The 18,599-nt window shown below is 33.2% G+C and overlaps 3 protein-coding genes across 3 annotated transcripts; 1 reads left to right on the plus strand and 2 right to left on the minus strand.

Moving 5' to 3' along the window:
* Positions 1–3,177: 3,177 nt before the first annotated feature.
* Positions 3,178–5,093, minus strand: LOC128166763 (proteasome assembly chaperone 3-like). The gene is made up of 4 exons (XM_052832123.1): positions 4,747–5,093; positions 4,193–4,294; positions 3,994–4,080; positions 3,178–3,524 (listed from the first exon to the last, which is right to left on the minus strand). Exons 1-4 carry the CDS (start codon positions 4,795–4,797, stop codon positions 3,384–3,386), a joined length of 381 nt encoding a protein of 126 aa, XP_052688083.1. The 5' UTR covers positions 4,798–5,093; the 3' UTR covers positions 3,178–3,383.
* A 143-nt stretch (positions 5,094–5,236) lies between these two features.
* On the minus strand, positions 5,237–11,555 carry LOC128166761 (p21-activated protein kinase-interacting protein 1-like). The gene is made up of 10 exons (XM_052832121.1): positions 11,411–11,555; positions 10,857–11,022; positions 10,609–10,729; positions 9,696–9,823; positions 9,444–9,526; positions 8,806–8,868; positions 8,505–8,602; positions 6,169–6,286; positions 5,778–6,072; positions 5,237–5,305 (listed from the first exon to the last, which is right to left on the minus strand). The coding sequence occupies exons 1-10, from the start codon at positions 11,489–11,491 to the stop codon at positions 5,271–5,273; spliced, it is 1,188 nt and encodes a 395-aa protein (XP_052688081.1). The 5' UTR covers positions 11,492–11,555; the 3' UTR covers positions 5,237–5,270.
* LOC128166762 (tRNA selenocysteine 1-associated protein 1-like) lies at positions 11,544–18,165 on the plus strand. Its single transcript, XM_052832122.1, has 10 exons — positions 11,544–11,689; positions 14,170–14,267; positions 15,244–15,343; positions 15,651–15,703; positions 16,379–16,482; positions 16,694–16,841; positions 17,000–17,129; positions 17,298–17,346; positions 17,562–17,620; positions 17,872–18,165. The coding sequence occupies exons 1-10, from the start codon at positions 11,558–11,560 to the stop codon at positions 17,953–17,955; spliced, it is 957 nt and encodes a 318-aa protein (XP_052688082.1). The 5' UTR covers positions 11,544–11,557; the 3' UTR covers positions 17,956–18,165.
* Positions 18,166–18,599: the final 434 nt, after the last annotated feature.

Raw genomic sequence — 18,599 nt, forward strand, 5'->3', positions numbered from 1 at the left:
TTCCAAGCAAGACTTGCGAAATGGCGCATAAAAAGCTTAAGCACATGAAATAAATAATTCAATCGCCCACGAGAAAGTTTGAGATTGCCCAATGCACAATAGTGTTTTATGCCTAAAATATACATGTTTTATTACACGTCATAGGAATGTGAATGTACAAAAAGGACGAGCAATTAAACAAAATTGTGAAATCCGTGATCGAGCATCCCTTGAGGTTCCGATGTCTGACTATCGTATTTGAAAATATCATTGGTCCCTATGTCTTTTTTGTGATGTACACAAAAGCATGTGCTGAAAACTTTGGGGGGGGGGGGGGGGGGGGGGGGAGAGGGAGAGGGAGAAACGGTCTTTTAAGGTCACCTAAAAAGGTGACTCGGATGACCCTTCGTGCGTCGTTCGGTCGTAAGCGTAACATTTTTAGTTTCTTTTTGTAAACTTCTAGATTTGGTGTATAGCATTTGTAGGCGAAGGGAAGGATAAGTTGCTAATTTTGTTATTCCATCCCTATAATAGGGGCATTACATTTTTGGTAAAACTAAAAATTGATCCAAAATCAAAATTCTTCTTCATTTCCGCTGGACAACTATATTGAAGAAAAATTGAGAACAGTCTCCATCGTAATGTAAAATTTCAAGGCCCTTTGTTATATTGTTATACTTGGCTTATTCTGAGCTGTTTGTTTATTGCAAGGATGTTAAGCGTAGAATCCTATAGTTCCATCAAAATTGTACTAAGGTCAGGGATTCTGACTAGTAGAAGGGCGGGGCATTTTGAACATATATTGAAAATGCGTTTATTCTTTTTAAAAACTTGACATCAAGCAGGCACAATGAATCCATTGGTAATGGTTAAAATGAGTAATGAATCCTCTTCCGAAAATTGTGAAATGGTTAATGCCTGTTTGCGAGATTCTGACTAGAGTGCGGATTGTGCCATTAGTTTTTTGTTTTGTTTTTGTTTTGGTGAAAATATACTCTTTTTCTCATGTTTTTTGTGTGAAGGATCTTAATTAAAGTATCCAGGGACCGTTCTTTTATGAAATACACTACAGTTTCGTTCACACCCCCCCCCCCCCCCGCAAACCTCCTCTTCTTTTTTTTATACATTGTCGAATTCTTGAATACATACATCCCCAACAGTATGCTTTACAATAATCACTGGAAAGTACAATATTTTGAATATTGTTTAAATCAAGATTAATGTGTGGATATGGAGATATTTTTTAAAGAAAACGTAATTGCAGCATATTCATTTTAGAACATAGAAATATAAGAAGCGTAAAAACTATGAGTTGAGGACAGCATTTTAACCAGTGTTCGGCCCTATAGCTCACGTTTGTGTCTCTAAATTCTCGAAATACTAAAATTGTATGAGATAATTTTATCAACGCAGTGTTTATACCGAGTGAATAAACGGGCGGTATTTTCTTGTGCAAATTCTATTGTGCAGTAACATCAGCACCATTGTTCTGGATTCTCGTAAATTAAGCGCAATTTTAAGATACAAGTTTATTACATTGGAAAGGGAGTCAATCTTAATTAATTGACGATTACTTCTGACAAACAAAATCGATGTAATCGTCTGGAATATTTCCTCACTCGCACAATTTAAGTAAGAATACACAATGTTAAAGAAATAACATCAATTAAAAAAGTGTATAGAATATAAACTTATCAACTTATGATTTAGCTGTAGCTGCAGGTCTGTGGCTCCAGGTCTAAAATAAAAATTGGATGGTCGTCCATTCGAATTTTTTTCAGACCGGGAGCTACAGACCTGCAGTTTCTAGAAGTGTGGAAGTTATTATGACAGTTTCTTGAAACCTGATCTTACATCTGGGAGATCGGAAATGTGAGTCAAGCCAGCTATCGGCCTGCATCAATCTAGATGACAATCTTGACGAACATTCGGTCTGCCTGACATTAAGGCGGCTTGCTTTTAGCAATGTCATTACGTAATGACATTAATGGAGGGTGTTGGAACTACTCACCCTAGGAGTAAAAGTCACGAAATAGAGGGTCTTCTAGTTACAACATTGGAATAAGTATTTGCACGTGTTGTTTTGTGACACAATTCCATCTTAATAAGCTGAGTTGAGTTGCCTCACTTTGCCCCTTTCTTTCGGTGTCTTACTTGTCTTATCAGAAAACTTATCGAACGCAATTCTAAATTTTCTTTTTAGCTTTATTGGAATAACTTTGTGACATCAATATTAACCCATAATACTTAAATTGGTCAAAAATATATCATAGCTAGCTATTGAACACAGAAATGCCGTTTTCTCCACGAGATGAAAACTCATTTTGATCAAGTTTACGGTCAGACAGGCTGGAATGATAACACATCGACCCGTGCATGGTGTCAATAAATGTCCGAGCCAATAATAAAGCGGACAGGCAAGCGATATGAGGTGAAGAAAATCGCCCTTATCGCTCCAACTAAGCATCCCGGCTATCTCCTTTATGGAGATTTAATAATGTACAAGCAATATCCATGAAATTAATAATCTGTATCACACACACATACAGACCCAACGGCGCATCAACACTCCGGCAAGAGACAGTCGTTTGTTAATTACCCGATATAAAGAAGCTATTGAAGCTTTTTGTGGCAGTTTTGTTCAAGAATGGGGAAAAATGGTTAATGTACAAGACTACAGCCACATCACTTCAAGGAAGTATCAGGAGCTTAAAATTTTGAAAGTACCCACTCTCTAGAGTGCTACTGTATTACTACAACGTAAACTACATCCAATTAAAAAAAAAATTGAAATTTTATCATTTAAAAGTTTACTTTTAGCTTCAGACAAATGTATCATTCATCCTCCCATCTTTCATTCAATGTGGTGCATACATGTATTTTATGTGCCCGTTATATCAATGTCTTAGTTCTGTCCAGAAATCATTTTAAACACTTCATTTATAATCCATTGATAACAAATTTATTATTTCATTTCATTCAATGATTATGACGAACTGTCTTTTCATAGGTATTCACATTTACAGGTATAAATAAGCCAAAACTATTATAACTTACATGTATAGCATGTAGTTGTGAACTCTTACAATAACATTTTGTTCTGAGAGAGAAAGTATATTAATTTAATAGAATATAAATTATGTTATTGACATGTTATTATCTGATTTTCAAAGAGAAAAATGTGCCTAAGAAAAATGATAGAATTTTCCTTGTATTGCACAGAAATGAAATATACAACTCAAGAGCAGTAACTCAATGTCTTGCATTTCCTCAACTGAGAGACAGGACAGAACTTTCTCTTTGGCCAGTGTCACACAGATGTGTTCTTGAGACACCACTTGAGAGGTGGATAGTGCTGCTATCCTTGGTGAGGACTATACAGATTATGTCCCCTTATGTTGAGGTCACTCTACAACTGTTTTGATGACATCACTCAATCGTTGAATGACTTTTGGTGAGTTGTCTTTCAGGGAGAAGGACAAGAGAACTTTTTTGGTGGTATCTAGCTTTGATAGAAGGTTCTTGGCAATGACATGGGTAAGTGGCTATACAAAAAAAGGAAACAGTATTGGCAAACAAAATCAAAATAACATTAATGTAAAATGTTTGTGCAGGAAATTCTTTTAACATTTTTTGATTGTTAATTTGCATTTAGGAGGAAGAAATTTTTTTTCTCACAACTATTCATTCATTTCAAGTCCTCTCTGATAAGTTATAATTTCTACTTTGGGTTATACTCTGTAATTTATTCTTAAAATTCTTACAAACATAATTACCAGTAGCCAAGTAATTAACAGGTATATATTTAGCAATATAAAATAGGAAATATTAAATTCAAATGGAATTCAAAAGAAGGAGTGGGTGTGGTTATAAATCGCTTGTATGGTATGCATATAATAATACTAAATGTAAAAACTGATCATCAAAAAACCTATATTTGTTAAAATTATTACTAATTTTAAAAAATATTGACATTTTGCAACACAAGGGGCAAGAGTATGAAGATAAACCCACCTCATCCACTCCCAGCAGAACTCGTGTTGTGTACGACGGTCTGGCCGCTGATATTTCCTGGAGAACTACATCCCTTGTAACCTCTACCTGCAGAATACAACACATTAAGGATTATTGTGTTAAGAGATAATCTCGGTGTTTGTATGACCAAATGCATTAAGGAAGAAGTGTTACAACAAATCTGTGAAATATCCCATACCATTGTTCCCATTTTATTCAGCTGAGTAGCTATGATGAAATCGTAGTCTTCATAATGACAACACAGTACTTCAGTTGCTTCGCCATCCAAGTCAACAGCTACCTATAATAAATTATTCTAGTATCGTAATTTTTTGCGTTTATCTTTGCAGCTTTAAAGGTATAAAACTCTTATTTGAAAATACGTATGAATGCTAGTATTTAAAATGGATTGATTATCATATCGCCTACAGATTATCAGTTACAATCTCTGTTTTTTCCTCTGTACACTGATTTATAGATGGGAAGCACCTATGGATAATGATCTGAATATCAATTAGGGTATTATATTAACCATCTAAAGGAATATAAAAAATACGGAGGAGTCTGGATATACTCTTTACCGCCAATTTAAAGGATTATTGATAGAAATCCAGAAGTCTTTCATGGAGATTGTGTCGTATCCCGTATCCGATAAGTTTTAAACTTCCAAAATAAAGACATTGTGTATCAATTACACCGAAAGCAAAATATAATTAGGGATGGAAAAGATATTTTTATTTAAATGAATCGCACCTGTTTACTTTTAATAGGGAAAACACCACCTGCATCCATGGGCGCCGCCATATTATTATATTGTTAACTCATTCATAGAACTATTCGTTCGCAAGATCGATTTCATTTACCTTCCTTTAACAAATAACAGTCTTGGAAAATCAACAACGCTATTATAGCAATAATTTTACAATTGGCCTTTTTTTAATTCCAAATGCAGAAAAGGTTTCTTTTCCAGTTGCTTCCCATATTAAAACTGCCAATACCATTTTTGTGCTTGCCCAAAATTTTCCATTTTCATTTCTATACTCCAGTATATTTCTAGGCAATACAGCAAAACATTATGTTCAATTGTATGAAAATTTACTATTAGAAATGACAATACTGACTGCTTTGTAGAAGAAATTTAAAGAACCAGCATCCATCAGTCCAAACTAGTCCGAAATATCTGAAGTTTTCTTGGCCTTGTTAATGATTTTGATATTTTACGTGACATAAAGAACAACTCATCTTTAAATAAAACATTTATTCATCATGGTACAGAATTAGGTATCTTCCACCTTTATCTTTTTCCCTTTCTCTGAAACATAAGGAAATTTTCTTAAAGTATTCCAAAATATGGTAAACACATTAAGATCACATCATTGGAAACCCACTGTTGATTACTGGTATGCTTTATCCCTTTCTCCATTACACTAAGAGAGGGAGGAAAGAAGTGCTGCAATCAACCATGGGTCTCTGACACTCGAAAAACATACTATCTATACATGTACGTAAACAGTTCATTCTCTGCTGCGAAGAAAGCAAACCCAATTCTAATATTTTTTCAGAAAAATTTGTGTGTTAGGTAATGCCTACAAATACTTATAGTAATTACACAATAGTGGATTTTAACTAATCTAAGCTGCAACAAACATTTATCTAAAAGTAACCATAAACTAATTGAGTTAATAATATACATGTATGATATTGTTTAAATGACAGAAAAATCTGACAATTTAATATTGCCTGAAATTTTTATCTAAAAATGTACTTCATTGTTCAGTACTTACTTTTCTGAATTGGTTTAGTTCCGCATCGCTTGACAGGTTTATTTTTCATGTTTTTCTTCAATTTAATTTCTGCTTTTACTGTCTTTTTACTACTTTTACTTCCACATTCCTCACTGTCTTCTTCTGTATTCTCATCTGACAGTCTGTCATCATCTAGTTCATCCTCCGTCTTCACAGTGACCTCTGACTTTAAAACCTTTGACCCTTTTGGTGAGCCTCTTGCTGGAATTCGGGCCGCTGTCATACAGGTCAACCGGAAATCTGCATTGTGCTTTGTTAACAACTTTACTTTTACCTGAAACATCATAAAAGCATTGGACCAGGTTAATATAATTTTGTTCCTCAGTAGATGCAAATATACAAAATTCTTCAACAAGTAGTTAGTACTGACCTCATCTCCCTCCAAAATAACTGAGAACATTTTGATGAACCCATCACTGGAGGATGTAAACATGTAGAACTTGTTATCTTCAGTTTCTTCTGCTCTAATGATGGATATACCTCTAATCCTGAACACATCAAGAAAAACATCAAAAATGAGTCATTAATCATCATCTTGTATAATGAATCAATCTCAACAAGGATTTATTTTCATAATATGGTAAATAATGTAATAATTTTCAATTTCCTTGTTTTTCAAAAATAAATACTAAGTTTTGTATTCAGTGCATAGTTAAATGTATACCCTTGTATATGTGTATGACAATTTGGTATGTGTTGTGTGGTTTATATATCAGATATACCTCCCATTGTAACTGACTACTTACTTAACAAGTACAATATTTATGTATGCACTGCTCTTTGTACTCTTGTTATTGTGTAGCTGCAGTTAATAATCTTGCTCCTTGTGACTCACATATTTCATATTATTCATTGTATAGATCTAGAAATAATTTTACATGCAGTAGAATAAGCTTATAATGTGGATATGGACATTCTTTCCACATATTTCATTCATTATTTGTTATAATCATGATTATACATTGTATTATTGTTATTTCATGTAAATGCCTCCTGAAGCCCTTGATTGTTGAATAAACATATTTCATATATGTATCCAATGTGAGAAAAATTTAATTGAAAAAAAACTAAGTTGATAGTTAGAAGTACTGGTGTTTATAAATGAATTGCCTGTGAATTGACCACTAAGTTTCATGGTAGCAAGACTTTTAGGCCCCAAGATGTTTAGGCCCTTCATTGATAAGACGCTTAGGCCCCAACATGTTTAGGCCCCAAGATGTTTAGGCACCAGCCTACATTTTTCTAAGTTAATAATAATTTTCATTTTATTTTTTAAATGAATAATGGTTTAGGCACCAGCATACATTTGTCTAAGTTAATTATAATTTACATTTTATTATTTAAATCTTCATTTACTTTTAAAATTATAAGGAAGTATAATCTGCATCTTATGCATAATTTGTTATTTTTTAAATATCATATTATTTTGTCACATCATATTATTTTCTATATTTAATTTTCTAACTGCAGATCAAAGAAACGGTAAAGACTTTCATTTACTTAGTGTATGACATGAATTAAATTGTTAAAACAACACCCCCACGGTATCCTGCTCCCTCTCTAGATAGGTGCTAATTAGGAGATGATAATGAAGAGATCCTCTAGTAATACAATGAGGGTTTCACACCTCACTTTGGAAGTAAACCATGAAGAGACGGCCCTTACCAAAGTAAAATTATTGCTGCAACAATGCGGCAATATTGCAGCAACACATTTTTGTTACCAGAAACCAGATTTTGAGACTAGTGAAATGTTGCCGCTAGCTGCAACAACTTCTGGTAATATTAATTCTGGCTATACTCAGTATCATACTGCCATATATAATTTTCTGGTAACATCTACATGTATTTGATCATTTAAATCATGAACTAATTAATCTATACATAATACTATTCTGACAATACTGCTAGGTATCATATTTGATTTCTGCATTAATCATAACAAGCAGCATTCCAGCTCGAAATACCCGTAATTCGAGTAAAATCTTCTCTGATCAGAATGCAAACATGCATCAATTAAACCACCTACTTAATTGAAAACAATTAATGCATAAGAAATACAATAAATTTTTTTTTATTTATTCTAACATTAATAAATATTTTGATTTAAGGAGACTGGAGGGGGTTAACAAATTGTCAATTATTTAGATATGATTTAAATTATAACACCTCAAAATTTGCCAAAAGTTTACCACAAACTTTTCTTTTTTCACTGATTGATTATACTTAATACTGAGCTTGCCAAAGCTTTACCAGAATTTAGACATAAAATTTTACACATTCAGCACAAGTCTAAAACTGTCAATTATAATTGAATTGCTTTTGTATATTTTAATTTTTTCCCCCAAAAATAATAATAAGTCGAAAAAATTAAATCTAATAAATATTTTATGATTAAAGTCTTATTCTACGAAAGTCTCAATTAAAATATCCAATGATATTCCCTTCAATCGCATATAACTCTTGTGCATGGTTACGTTGTTAGTTTACTACAAATAAAAGTAAATTGCATTTATTGGCTCAAAAGTGCTTAAAAGCCATGTTCTTTCAACTATCAGTTACATGTATTATTATAAACAACAGGTGCCTAAACATCTTGGGGCCTAAACATCTTGGGGCCTAAACATCTTACCTGGGGCCTAACCGTCTTGGGGCCTAAACATGTTGGGGCCTAAACGTCTGCAATTCAGTTTCATTAGTGAATTACCTGTTGACTTCTGTATCCACTTGTTGAATTTCTTTGTCTTTGGTGATGTCATGGAAGAACACCACCCCTCCATCTCCACCATAGACAACAATACTGTCCTGTACAGAGATAACATTCTATTTGTACTACCACTTCTCCAGAAATTATCATACAATAGAGACAGCATAATAATGACACGAGGATTCCAGTGATACCAGACAATGGTAGTTCTTGTGATTAATATACCTTTTAAATTTTGTACAATATCAAATGTATCAAGACATTGTTTAAAATTTTGAGACATTTATACAAAACACTTTACATTTAAAAAGGTAAAGGAGTTTATTTTTTTCTCAGCTGTCCATGATGAGCATATGGTGGCAGTCTGAAATAGAAAGGGGAAAAAATGTACAGACTACACTACTACACAGTGATAAACCTCTATACTTTTAGGTATTATATTTTCATTCTACAACCTGCACTTTTAAAACATGTTGTTACACATACTTCATGCCTGTAACTTACATGTTAGTCTATGTACAAAACATAAAAAGTTAACTAATTAGTTGGTATGGGAAACTTTGTGAATTCAATATGGATGAAACTGCATCATATCTGTAACACATTCCCAATTTAGAAAAATCTGATCTGTACAATTTTTTAACTTAATTATGGATTTTAAAATTTTTTGTGAGGGTTAAATTGTAAAACCCCTGCCATTTTGAACTCGTGGTTTAAAAGATAAAAAAGTAATGCTTTATCCAAGAATGCATTGCTGTGAAACGAGTTTGTGGAAGAAAACAAATGCTAAGTTTTATTTGATTGAGAGTATGTCACAAAGTGGTGGTTTCTTATACATGCACCTCTATAGAGTTGGCATCTATCTCAATAAACACTCCTTATTTAATTTTTTATCTTTAAAATCAATCCTTAACACACAAGAAAGATAAAGAACAATACCTCCAGTTTGTACACATCCACTTTGTTGGTGAACACAACAGCATAATGTGAACCACTAGGGGACCAGCAAACAAAATCTGCCGCTGAAAATATACAATACCCCATTCAGAATACATATGTACTGAGAGAAATGACATTTTTAATGCATAATCAAGGCTTTCCTCTAACGACATCCAATTTGAAGTGAACCTTTTCTGACATATTTTGTGTTTTCTTTGTTTAACAAAGTAAATGAAGTAAGGTTTTACTGACCTCGTTTAATGTTTGTTATGTAGGCTGACTTTCCTGTAATAACATTCCAAGTCCGAAGTGTTTTGTCTTGACCAACAGTTAACACCAGTTTTCCACTGGGATGGAGAGACAACCACCGCACTGGGCCCCTAGATCAATAAAGTGGCCATGTCAAACAACTGCAACAGAACTTAACACACCCTTTATAAAGCAGGTGTTGCTGAGGGTCAAGTGCTTGCTATCTATACCACAGGGAAATCTAGCATTTTTACTATGTCTTCCTATGAGTTGCATAATGAATAAGAAATATTCACTTTCACAAATAGAGTAAAAATGTGCTTTTGTTTTATTTATACAAGATGAAACAATTTAATGGTCTGATCTGTGTCTCCCAGTCTGATTAAAACCATCCCCCTTCTCCTTATACTCCTCGGGGTCCAACAGGTAGTGAATGGAGCTGGTCATCTTCACACGACCTTTACAATTAATTCAGACCAATCAGGAAAATGTTTTTACTGCTTTAGAAAATATATTGGAACTCTTCAAAAGGGGATTGAAAAATTAATTCATGTTTGTTTTCTATGTAACCTCTGTATTAAAGAGTTACACCTCTCATAAAACAGAGAAAACCATGTTTGTGATTGGATGGGATATATTTAGATTGTATGCAAATGTGGAGGTCCTGTGAAGATGACCTGCTATTGATGCCTGTCAGACCCTGACGAGTGTCAGGAGAAGGGGGCGGTTTTAATCAGACTGTGTGTTTCCTAATGCCAAGAATTCCTTGCTTAAAACCACTGTGTTAATAAACTTTATGGCGGTACTCATTACAGGATACATTTACATTTATTGTACTCAATATCCAAGACACAGATCCTAAAGCTCTCTTTTGAGTTCTGAATCACCACAAGTTCCCAATCATATGTATGCTTACTTGTGTCCTCTGAATGTTTTCAAACACTCCCATGTTGCTCTGCTCCATATACAAAATGTTCCATCTTCACTGGCACTGAACAAGTGGGAACTATTGAAAAATTGCAGACAGGTCAAAGACCCTGTTACAGCAAAAGAAAAAAAAAGAATTATGATACATCAACTCAAAAATACTCAAATATACTGTATATCTGGCTAGAAAGAATATGAGGTATAAGTAAATTAATTGGCTTTTAAAAATTAACCTACCTGAATGATGTACTAAAGACCCTAACTGTGTTCTCCTTCCAAGATGAAACAACTGAATGGTTTCATCTGTGCCTCCTGATGCCAAGAATCCCTTGTTTGAAACCGCAATGTGTTTTATGCAGCCAGAGTGAGAGTGGTCAGTGAAGCTTGGTTCTAACTGGAAATTCTATTATAAAAATTTAAACTCATTAATAATCTTAAATGTCTTACTATCTTTTTTACTAAACAGATAGGCGTTAACTTTAAACATATTCTATCAAGATAATATCATATGAGAGAGAGAGAGAGAGAGAGAGAGAGAGAGAGAGAGAGAGAGGTTTTGGTACATGGTGTCAATAAAAGTCACATGACCAAGAAACTCGACACAATGCCGAATTTTCTTCAAGTTACTTAGAGTTCCTGTTAATTGTATTTGTTTATATTTTCCAGAGACAAACATTTGTGTTATTTATGTCTCTGCAATTTCTAAAGTTTAAGTGGTCATTCTCTAAAAAAGATAGAAAAAATGCATTGGTTAATTTAAATATTTCAAACAATACACCAAATATACAAACCTCTCCTACTTGAACGATTCGAAACCCCAACAATAGCTCTTCGTAACATCCAACGACTACTTCGATGTCCATTTTTGCCATGCGTTTGTGAAGTACGTCACCACTTTTGAGGTCGGTAAAAAATAGACGAACGACTTAACAAATTTAATGAGCACGCGCAGTTACTATTTGCGAGGCCAGAAGGAAACGAAAGAAGTCTTAGAAGAGAGTAATCATAGAAGATATCTTAAGAATATACTTAAAATGGCAGCTGCTTCAACATCGTTGTGGATGGGAGATGTAAATATTTAAATTGATTGTTTAACATGCGACATAAGATTTAAAAATATTTCTTACAGTGCGACTGTTAGGCGAGCGCAGCACGGTCAGGAGTCGACAGACGCTGTGGCATGTATTAAATCAGACAGCGTGGAAAATGAATGCTGGAGAAAACGTACCCAGGAGAAAACGTACCCAGGAGAAAACGTACCCAATTTATAGGGTACGTTTTCTCCAGGAGAAAACGTACCCAGGTACGTTTTCTCTTGGAGAAAACGTACCCTATGAAAATAATAAATAATGGTTTTCATGGATATTCTTAAATGAAACAAAATTGAATATACAATGAACATTTGTAGCATTTCTTGCTGTTGTTTTTAAATGCATAGTCACGTACTTAAATTATTAAGACAATAATTTGTAACATACACATAACTGCCTGAGCAGTTTAATTAGTCGACAATTAATCCACCATAAATGAGACCGTTAAATAATTAGTTTTTATTGCAATCTCATTTGGAGAACTAAATTATTATTTTTTTATTTTTTTTTTTACATTTTTTTTGAAATTTATCTATAAAACAAAGTTGCTTAATAAAACCAAGTCCACATGGAAACAACTACGAAATGTAACATTGAACAGTCAATTTGCTTCTGACGCCAATGACATGCTGCTCATGTATTTAATTGATTATCACTATAATTAAAATCAGGGGATCTCGCATGGAGAAACTCAAATCGGAAATGCTACCGATAAATGGATAATTAGAAGTAGTCAGATAACACTTTATGACAGGTCATTATTTTGAACTAAAATGAAAGTTGCTACAATTAACATAAATATATTATTCATAAAATGAATATATTTCTATACATCTATGCATTGAAATATGCATTAAAGTAGCATTTGAAAATTATTTAATATGTCCAACCCCTTTAAAATTATAAAGTATTAAATTCATATATCTATAAAACTCTTACATTTCTGTATATTTATTATGCAAAATAGTATTTCAAAGTATTAAAAACTATTAAGTAGTATGATTATGATTTTCATAGGGTACGTTTTCTCTTGGAGAAAACGTACCCTAGAGATTGGGTACGTTTTCTCCTGAGTACGTTTTCTCTTGGGTACGTTTTCTCCTGATACGTGGAAAATTAGCATTTCTCCAGAGGCGGTGGAAAATGCATCAATTTTTCTTTTAAGTTAATGATATTTCAAAGTAATGCAGTGGAATATGTTTATTTATCTTGCAATTACCCATTGCATTGACGAATAAACCAGGTCCATCACAATCTACCGATTCAGCTATTTACCTTGAAAAAGCTATATAGCTTAAAAAAGCTATTCAGAATAGCTTGACAAAGCTATTAACATGCAGTGTTCGACAAAAATGTTCATTATTAGAAATATACAAAAAATTGCAAGTTAATTACCACTCAAATTTATATCATGAACCATTACAAAAGCAACCCGAATTATATTAGTTTTAACATTGCTGCTTTTAAGCAAAAAATGTATTTGCATTGTTTGGGTTACTGTACACCACCTTGTGTGCACTGAGACGTTGATCAGTATGATATTTTTTACATTGTGCTGAAATATTTATACCTGTTTACCATAACTGACCATCTTTATATTTCATTCAAGAACTGTGAGGTCATGGATCAATTGCCCAAAAACTTCAGAACTTTAGGTTCAAAGTCTCTGAAAGAGACACAAATTGATGAGTAATTTTTACATACATTGTTTACAGAACAGTTCAAAGTTGAAAACACTCACTGCACTAAGTGCGATTTTGTTTACATGCTGGAAAAAAATACACATTTAAGAAAAATGTGTTACAAAAGAATTAAATCAAGCGATTCTGAAAAGCTTTATCAAAATCAGGAGATTGTGCTGGACCTGTAAAGGTAACCCAATAAACCAAAGCTATATTGGGCATATTGGCCCAATATAGCCTCCTGCATTTATTGGCAAGTCTTGCCCTCTGTATTGTTTTCATACCATGCACATTCTGTTGACATGTTTTCCACCAGTCCATCAAAGTCTATGATCTATGAAATAAAAAACGTAATTCTTCTTCAATTTCCTTGAAACTGAATTTTACTAAATCTGCAAAAAATGATACCCATGACTATTAATGAAACCAGAGTACTTTGATTTAACAGCTGTTTAAATGATGAAACAGTGTTTAGATTTTAAGTGCGACATTCTCTAACTACTACATTTTGGATTTCTTATCTTTACAGAATGTAATGTATACCTGCATCAAATCCATCAATTGTAACTCATTAATGAATACTAAGAGGAATGTTAATTCAGCACAAAAGACATTGAGATATTCTGTATAGGATCCAACTCATGACAATCTAAAGGAGTTGGGAGGACATTTTTTGTATCAGAAATTATTCATGAGGGACTATTTTGGGATTCAATGCATATTCTTTAAAATGTTTAAGTTGTAATAAAACATCAGATTTTTAAAATTTTATTTCAGTTGGATCCTTACATGGACGAATCCTTTATTTCTATGGCTTTTAAACAAATGGGGGTCGCAGTCAAAGGAATTAAAGTCATTAAGAGTAAAACAACAGGGTATGATTTCTCTTCATTGTTTTAACTTCTTTTTTAAGTGTAATAAAGATTCTTTGAGAAAGAATATATTCCTTATATTATACAAATATTGACTAGGGTTTAGGGCAACATTGATTATATTAGCCCCCGAGGGACGAAATATTGCCCGACGTGAAGCGGAGGGCAATATTTTCATCCCAAGGGGGCTAATATAATCAATGTTGCCCTAAACCCTAGTCAATATTTGTACAATATATGAAGAAACAAACAAAAATATAAGAAAGTAATTGAAAACAGATCGCCATGATTTTCTCAGCTCAATAAAGAATTCACGAATTCAATTTTGTGCAAAGTTCATTTCCAAAATATCCTCAGCATCAAATGATCACTGGTGATATTCCGCCGACCGTAAGAATTAACCTACAGATGATCTACCTGATTTTACTTCACAGTAATTCGCAAATCCTTATATCCGTTATGATAGCAAAACCATTGCATTGCGCATCCGTCATTTCCTTGCCTTGACTGACTGTCTATTATGACGTCACCTTGTTTTGAAGTCGCGAAGAATTATTTACGTCATCGTTTACGAATCAACAAATCAGAGGCGATTATTTGAAATAAAGGGAATGTTCTCTAGATATTATTCCTAGCCTGTCAAAATCAAAAAAATATTGACCGGTCAATATTTTTCGGACGAACTAATATTAAAATTATTGACTATTCGTCTATATAGAGTTATATAGTGAGAATATACTACTGAATATAACAATAGGAAATATTGAATACTCAGTGTTTGGTAAAAATCTGCTGCTGTACATGATATGTTTACAAGATAAAAATGTACCTCAGTGCTTGTAATAAACTTATTGAATTCAAAAATGTAATACAACTCTATTTATAATGTTATGAAAATGGAGATATACGGAGAGAAATAGCATAGAAAATAGTGTTTTGATTTTATGATTAAACCCAATTACTTTACACTTTTGTGTAGGTTGCCGGCAGGATACTGTTTTATAGATTTCCACGATCCAGAAAATGCTCACCAAGCCATGCTGAAGCTGAATGGAAAGAACATCCCTAACAGTAGTCCGGTAGGTGTCTATCAGGGACAGAGCTCAGACCCAGAGCTGGGCCAGTATCAAACCAAGTTAACAGCTAATCTCTCGCCAACTGATGACTTGTACCATGTTTTAAATTTTATTAGGCAGGGGCAATTTTCTAGTGTTGAATACAGACTGGATAGCTTTTTGTTCCCACAAAGCAGGCTGTTGATGGTTTTCTGAAGGTAAACTGTGTCCACCGGTATCAAAGACTTGCATATTTATGAATGATGAGTAGGGTTATGTTCAAAAGGTTTGTGACACTGTGTTGATATATTCTTTTCTCTTTGTTTTTCAGACAAGACGTTTCAAGTTAAACAGTGCCAGCTATGGAAAAGAACACCTATCAACGTAAGAATAAACATGATTGTTAAAACTGATTAATAAGCATTGAATGAATATTCTTGGATATCGTTGATCCTATAATTAATGTGCCAGGCTGTGCTAAATTGAATACAGACTACAGAGCATTAGCGTAGTGTAATAATTTTTTCCCTAATTTATTTTATGAAATATTTTTGCATCATTGCTCTAAAGCCATTAAATATATGTTCTTTGTTAAAGATATGAATAAATGATGAAACAGCCATAAAACATGTTATTAAGTGTTCTGCAGCTAAAAATATAGTGCCAGAAACTTTGCAGTGAAAACTCTTTTTTGAGATCAAAATGATCTTATTTAATGATTATTTTTTGCAAATACATATCAAAATGGTTATACAAGTTTCATTAAATTATACAATTATGAATATATTCAAAATGCATGATGATGTTCACTTGTGCTCATATGCTGTGTATGTTATTGAAAATTAATTGTCACAGATTTCCAATGCTAATAGAAGGAAAAATATTCACCGAATGTAAATACTTGATAATAACAACAGGGTACCTTTAGTTCTTGATAAAATCAGATTTTTAATTTTTTTTGGTCTTCACCAAAACATAAAAGGTGCAAATAAAAATCCAAGTTTAATGTGTGCATTACCTGTAAGAAATGAGCTGATTGTTTTTCCTGCCTGATTACAGTCCAGAGTATTCCCTGTTTGTGGGTGACCTGACAGAAGAAGTAGACGATTACACACTGTACCAGGCGTTCTCCAGAAGGTTTAAGTCTTGCAGGTCTGCAAAAGGTGAGGAGAGCTTTTCATATTGAATCTGAACTTCATTAAACTTTATACAAAGAAGACGCTGGGTAGATCTCGCTTTTTAAAGTGATGATATTTATAGAAATTCAAAAATGATCAAAGTTTTCTTGCTTTGATTTTAATGATTTGTTAAAATTAAACATCTAATAAATATTAAACCAAGAAGTCCATACACAATCCTCTTGTGAATTAATAGTGGTCCTGGAGCCGAGTGGTAAGAGCAAGGGGTACGGTTTTGTGAGGTTCACAGAGGAGACAGACCAACAGAGAGCCCTGATAGAAATGCAGCACATGCAAGGGGTCGGGAAAAAGCCAATACGTGTCAGTCTTGCCACACCAAAAAGGTAATTAAAAAGTAGGGGACCATTGGAAAAACAAAGGATCTATTTTTTGTGAAAGATAACTGTTGCAAAGTGGAAGGAATTTACTTTTTGGATAATTGGTTAGCATTCATTTATTTTTACTGATGTGTATATTAAAAGTAAACTGATTTCCATTTTAGGCCAATGGCACAAGACCCCAACTCCACGTACTATGGGAACTACTATGGCCAGAATTACTACAACAACCAGTACTATAATTACTATGGATACAATGCCTACAATCAGTACTATGATCCATACAGTAACTATGTAAGTGTCCCATCGTCATTCATCAGGATTTGTGTGAATTTGTTTGAATGAGAAAATTTGTATAAAATATGAATAATAAAATACTATTGGACATACAAAAAGAAAAAGAAAAAAAGAAGTAAATAATACTATAATTTTTTTTAACGTTACATGTCAATGATTTTACAGAATAATTATTATGAAACCCAACAAGAAGAGGACATGGAAGCATTAGAAGGTATTTATTCAAGTGAGATAGAATTATTAAGTTATACACATTGTGTTTATGGTGTCCTAAGACTCCTTTGAGAAATGTAAGGTACACTGACTAGGTGATAAAACATACTTACTCTATTTATAACTTGTGAAATTAAAATTGGGATGTATTTTTTCATAGGGCAATAAATTAATTTTAGACCATCTTTTATGAAATAAATTTTTGTGTGATTTTAGAACCTGAAGTAGAGGTAGATGTATTCAGATATAACAAAGACTACATGGAGCAAAGTGAGGTAAGCGGACTTCTGAATCCCCCGCTCCTAAAGAAACCCACACAAGCTGAACATACAATATGATGCTACTTTGACTACATGAATTTTTCCTCTGTAACGGTTAAATATGTACATAGTTTTACAGATCACATTGTATATTTGATTTGCTTAGATTATCTTAATGCATTATACATGAGTTTCAACAAACACTAAAGACTCCCAGGCAATTCTACGTAAGGGTTATTTATTTATTTGTTTTCCATAATTTACAGGAGATCTTTGATGTGCTTGAACTTTCTCGATGGACTCCACTAGATTCTGTGAACTCCAAACTTCCAACTGTTAAACTGGTGTAAATGTTCCGTTGTTTGGAGGCTCCTTTTCAATGGCAACTAGACTTCCTTTTAAAAACTCATGGCAATTTAATGAGTGGACCAGTTGTGAACATGTGTTCTGTTGATGATAAATTTTGTTGATTTCATAATTGTGAAATATTGACTATTTTTGATCAGAAGTAAAATCATGTGATTTTTTGTATATATTGAAATAAAATATTGTGCAATCTTTTCCATTTTGATTTAAATGTAACATAATGAAAGAAATAAGAGACATGGAACTATATAAGGAATAAGGAATCATTTTTTGAGTATTATGAGGTGATAATTTCGGTCGGGGCGTGATCATATCCAATAAAGCCCAAAGGGCTTTATGATAGATTTGATCACGCCCCGACCGAAATTATTACCTCATAACATTCAAAGAATGATTCCGAATTACTTATATTTATATAATTTTAAGCAATCGCACGATTAAGTATTTAAATATAAATAAGCAAACCCCGCTGGCGCCTCAATTTGGCGTCATTTGTATTATGGGTTACATAGTACAAAATCGATACGTACTGTTATCACAGGCAAAGACACTGGAAAATGTAAATATATCTAGATATCAACAAATTTGCCTGTTAACCCCACACCTGAACTCTGAACATGCTGACAAT

The sequence above is a fragment of the Crassostrea angulata genome, chromosome 10 (assembly GCF_025612915.1).
Source record: "Crassostrea angulata isolate pt1a10 chromosome 10, ASM2561291v2, whole genome shotgun sequence".
In the NCBI taxonomy this organism is placed as follows: Eukaryota; Metazoa; Mollusca; class Bivalvia; order Ostreida; family Ostreidae; genus Magallana; species Magallana angulata.

Excerpts from the sequence above, each read along its gene's own strand:
- LOC128166763 (XM_052832123.1), bottom strand. The coding sequence starts at position 4,797 with ATGGCGGCGCCCATGGATGCAGGTGGTGTTTTCCCTATTAAAAGTAAA. Across the intron at positions 4,081-4,192 it reads TGAATAAAATGGGAACAATG|GTAGAGGTTACAAGGGATGT; the intron begins GTATGGGATATT and ends TGTATTCTGCAG. Across the intron at positions 3,525-3,993 it reads TTCTGCTGGGAGTGGATGAG|CCACTTACCCATGTCATTGC; the intron begins GTGGGTTTATCT and ends TTTTTTGTATAG.
- LOC128166761 (XM_052832121.1), bottom strand. The coding sequence starts at position 11,491 with ATGGCAAAAATGGACATCGAAGTAGTCGTTGGATGTTACGAAGAGCTA. Across the intron at positions 9,824-10,608 it reads AAAACATTCAGAGGACACAA|GGGCCCAGTGCGGTGGTTGT; the intron begins GTAAGCATACAT and ends TTATTGATCTAG. Across the intron at positions 8,869-9,443 it reads TGGATGTGTACAAACTGGAG|ACTGCCACCATATGCTCATC; the intron begins GTATTGTTCTTT and ends TTTCTATTTCAG.
- LOC128166762 (XM_052832122.1), top strand. The coding sequence starts at position 11,558 with ATGAGCACGCGCAGTTACTATTTGCGAGGCCAGAAGGAAACGAAAGAA. Across the intron at positions 14,268-15,243 it reads ATTAAGAGTAAAACAACAGG|GTTGCCGGCAGGATACTGTT; the intron begins GTATGATTTCTC and ends ACTTTTGTGTAG. Across the intron at positions 17,347-17,561 it reads GGACATGGAAGCATTAGAAG|AACCTGAAGTAGAGGTAGAT; the intron begins GTATTTATTCAA and ends GTGTGATTTTAG.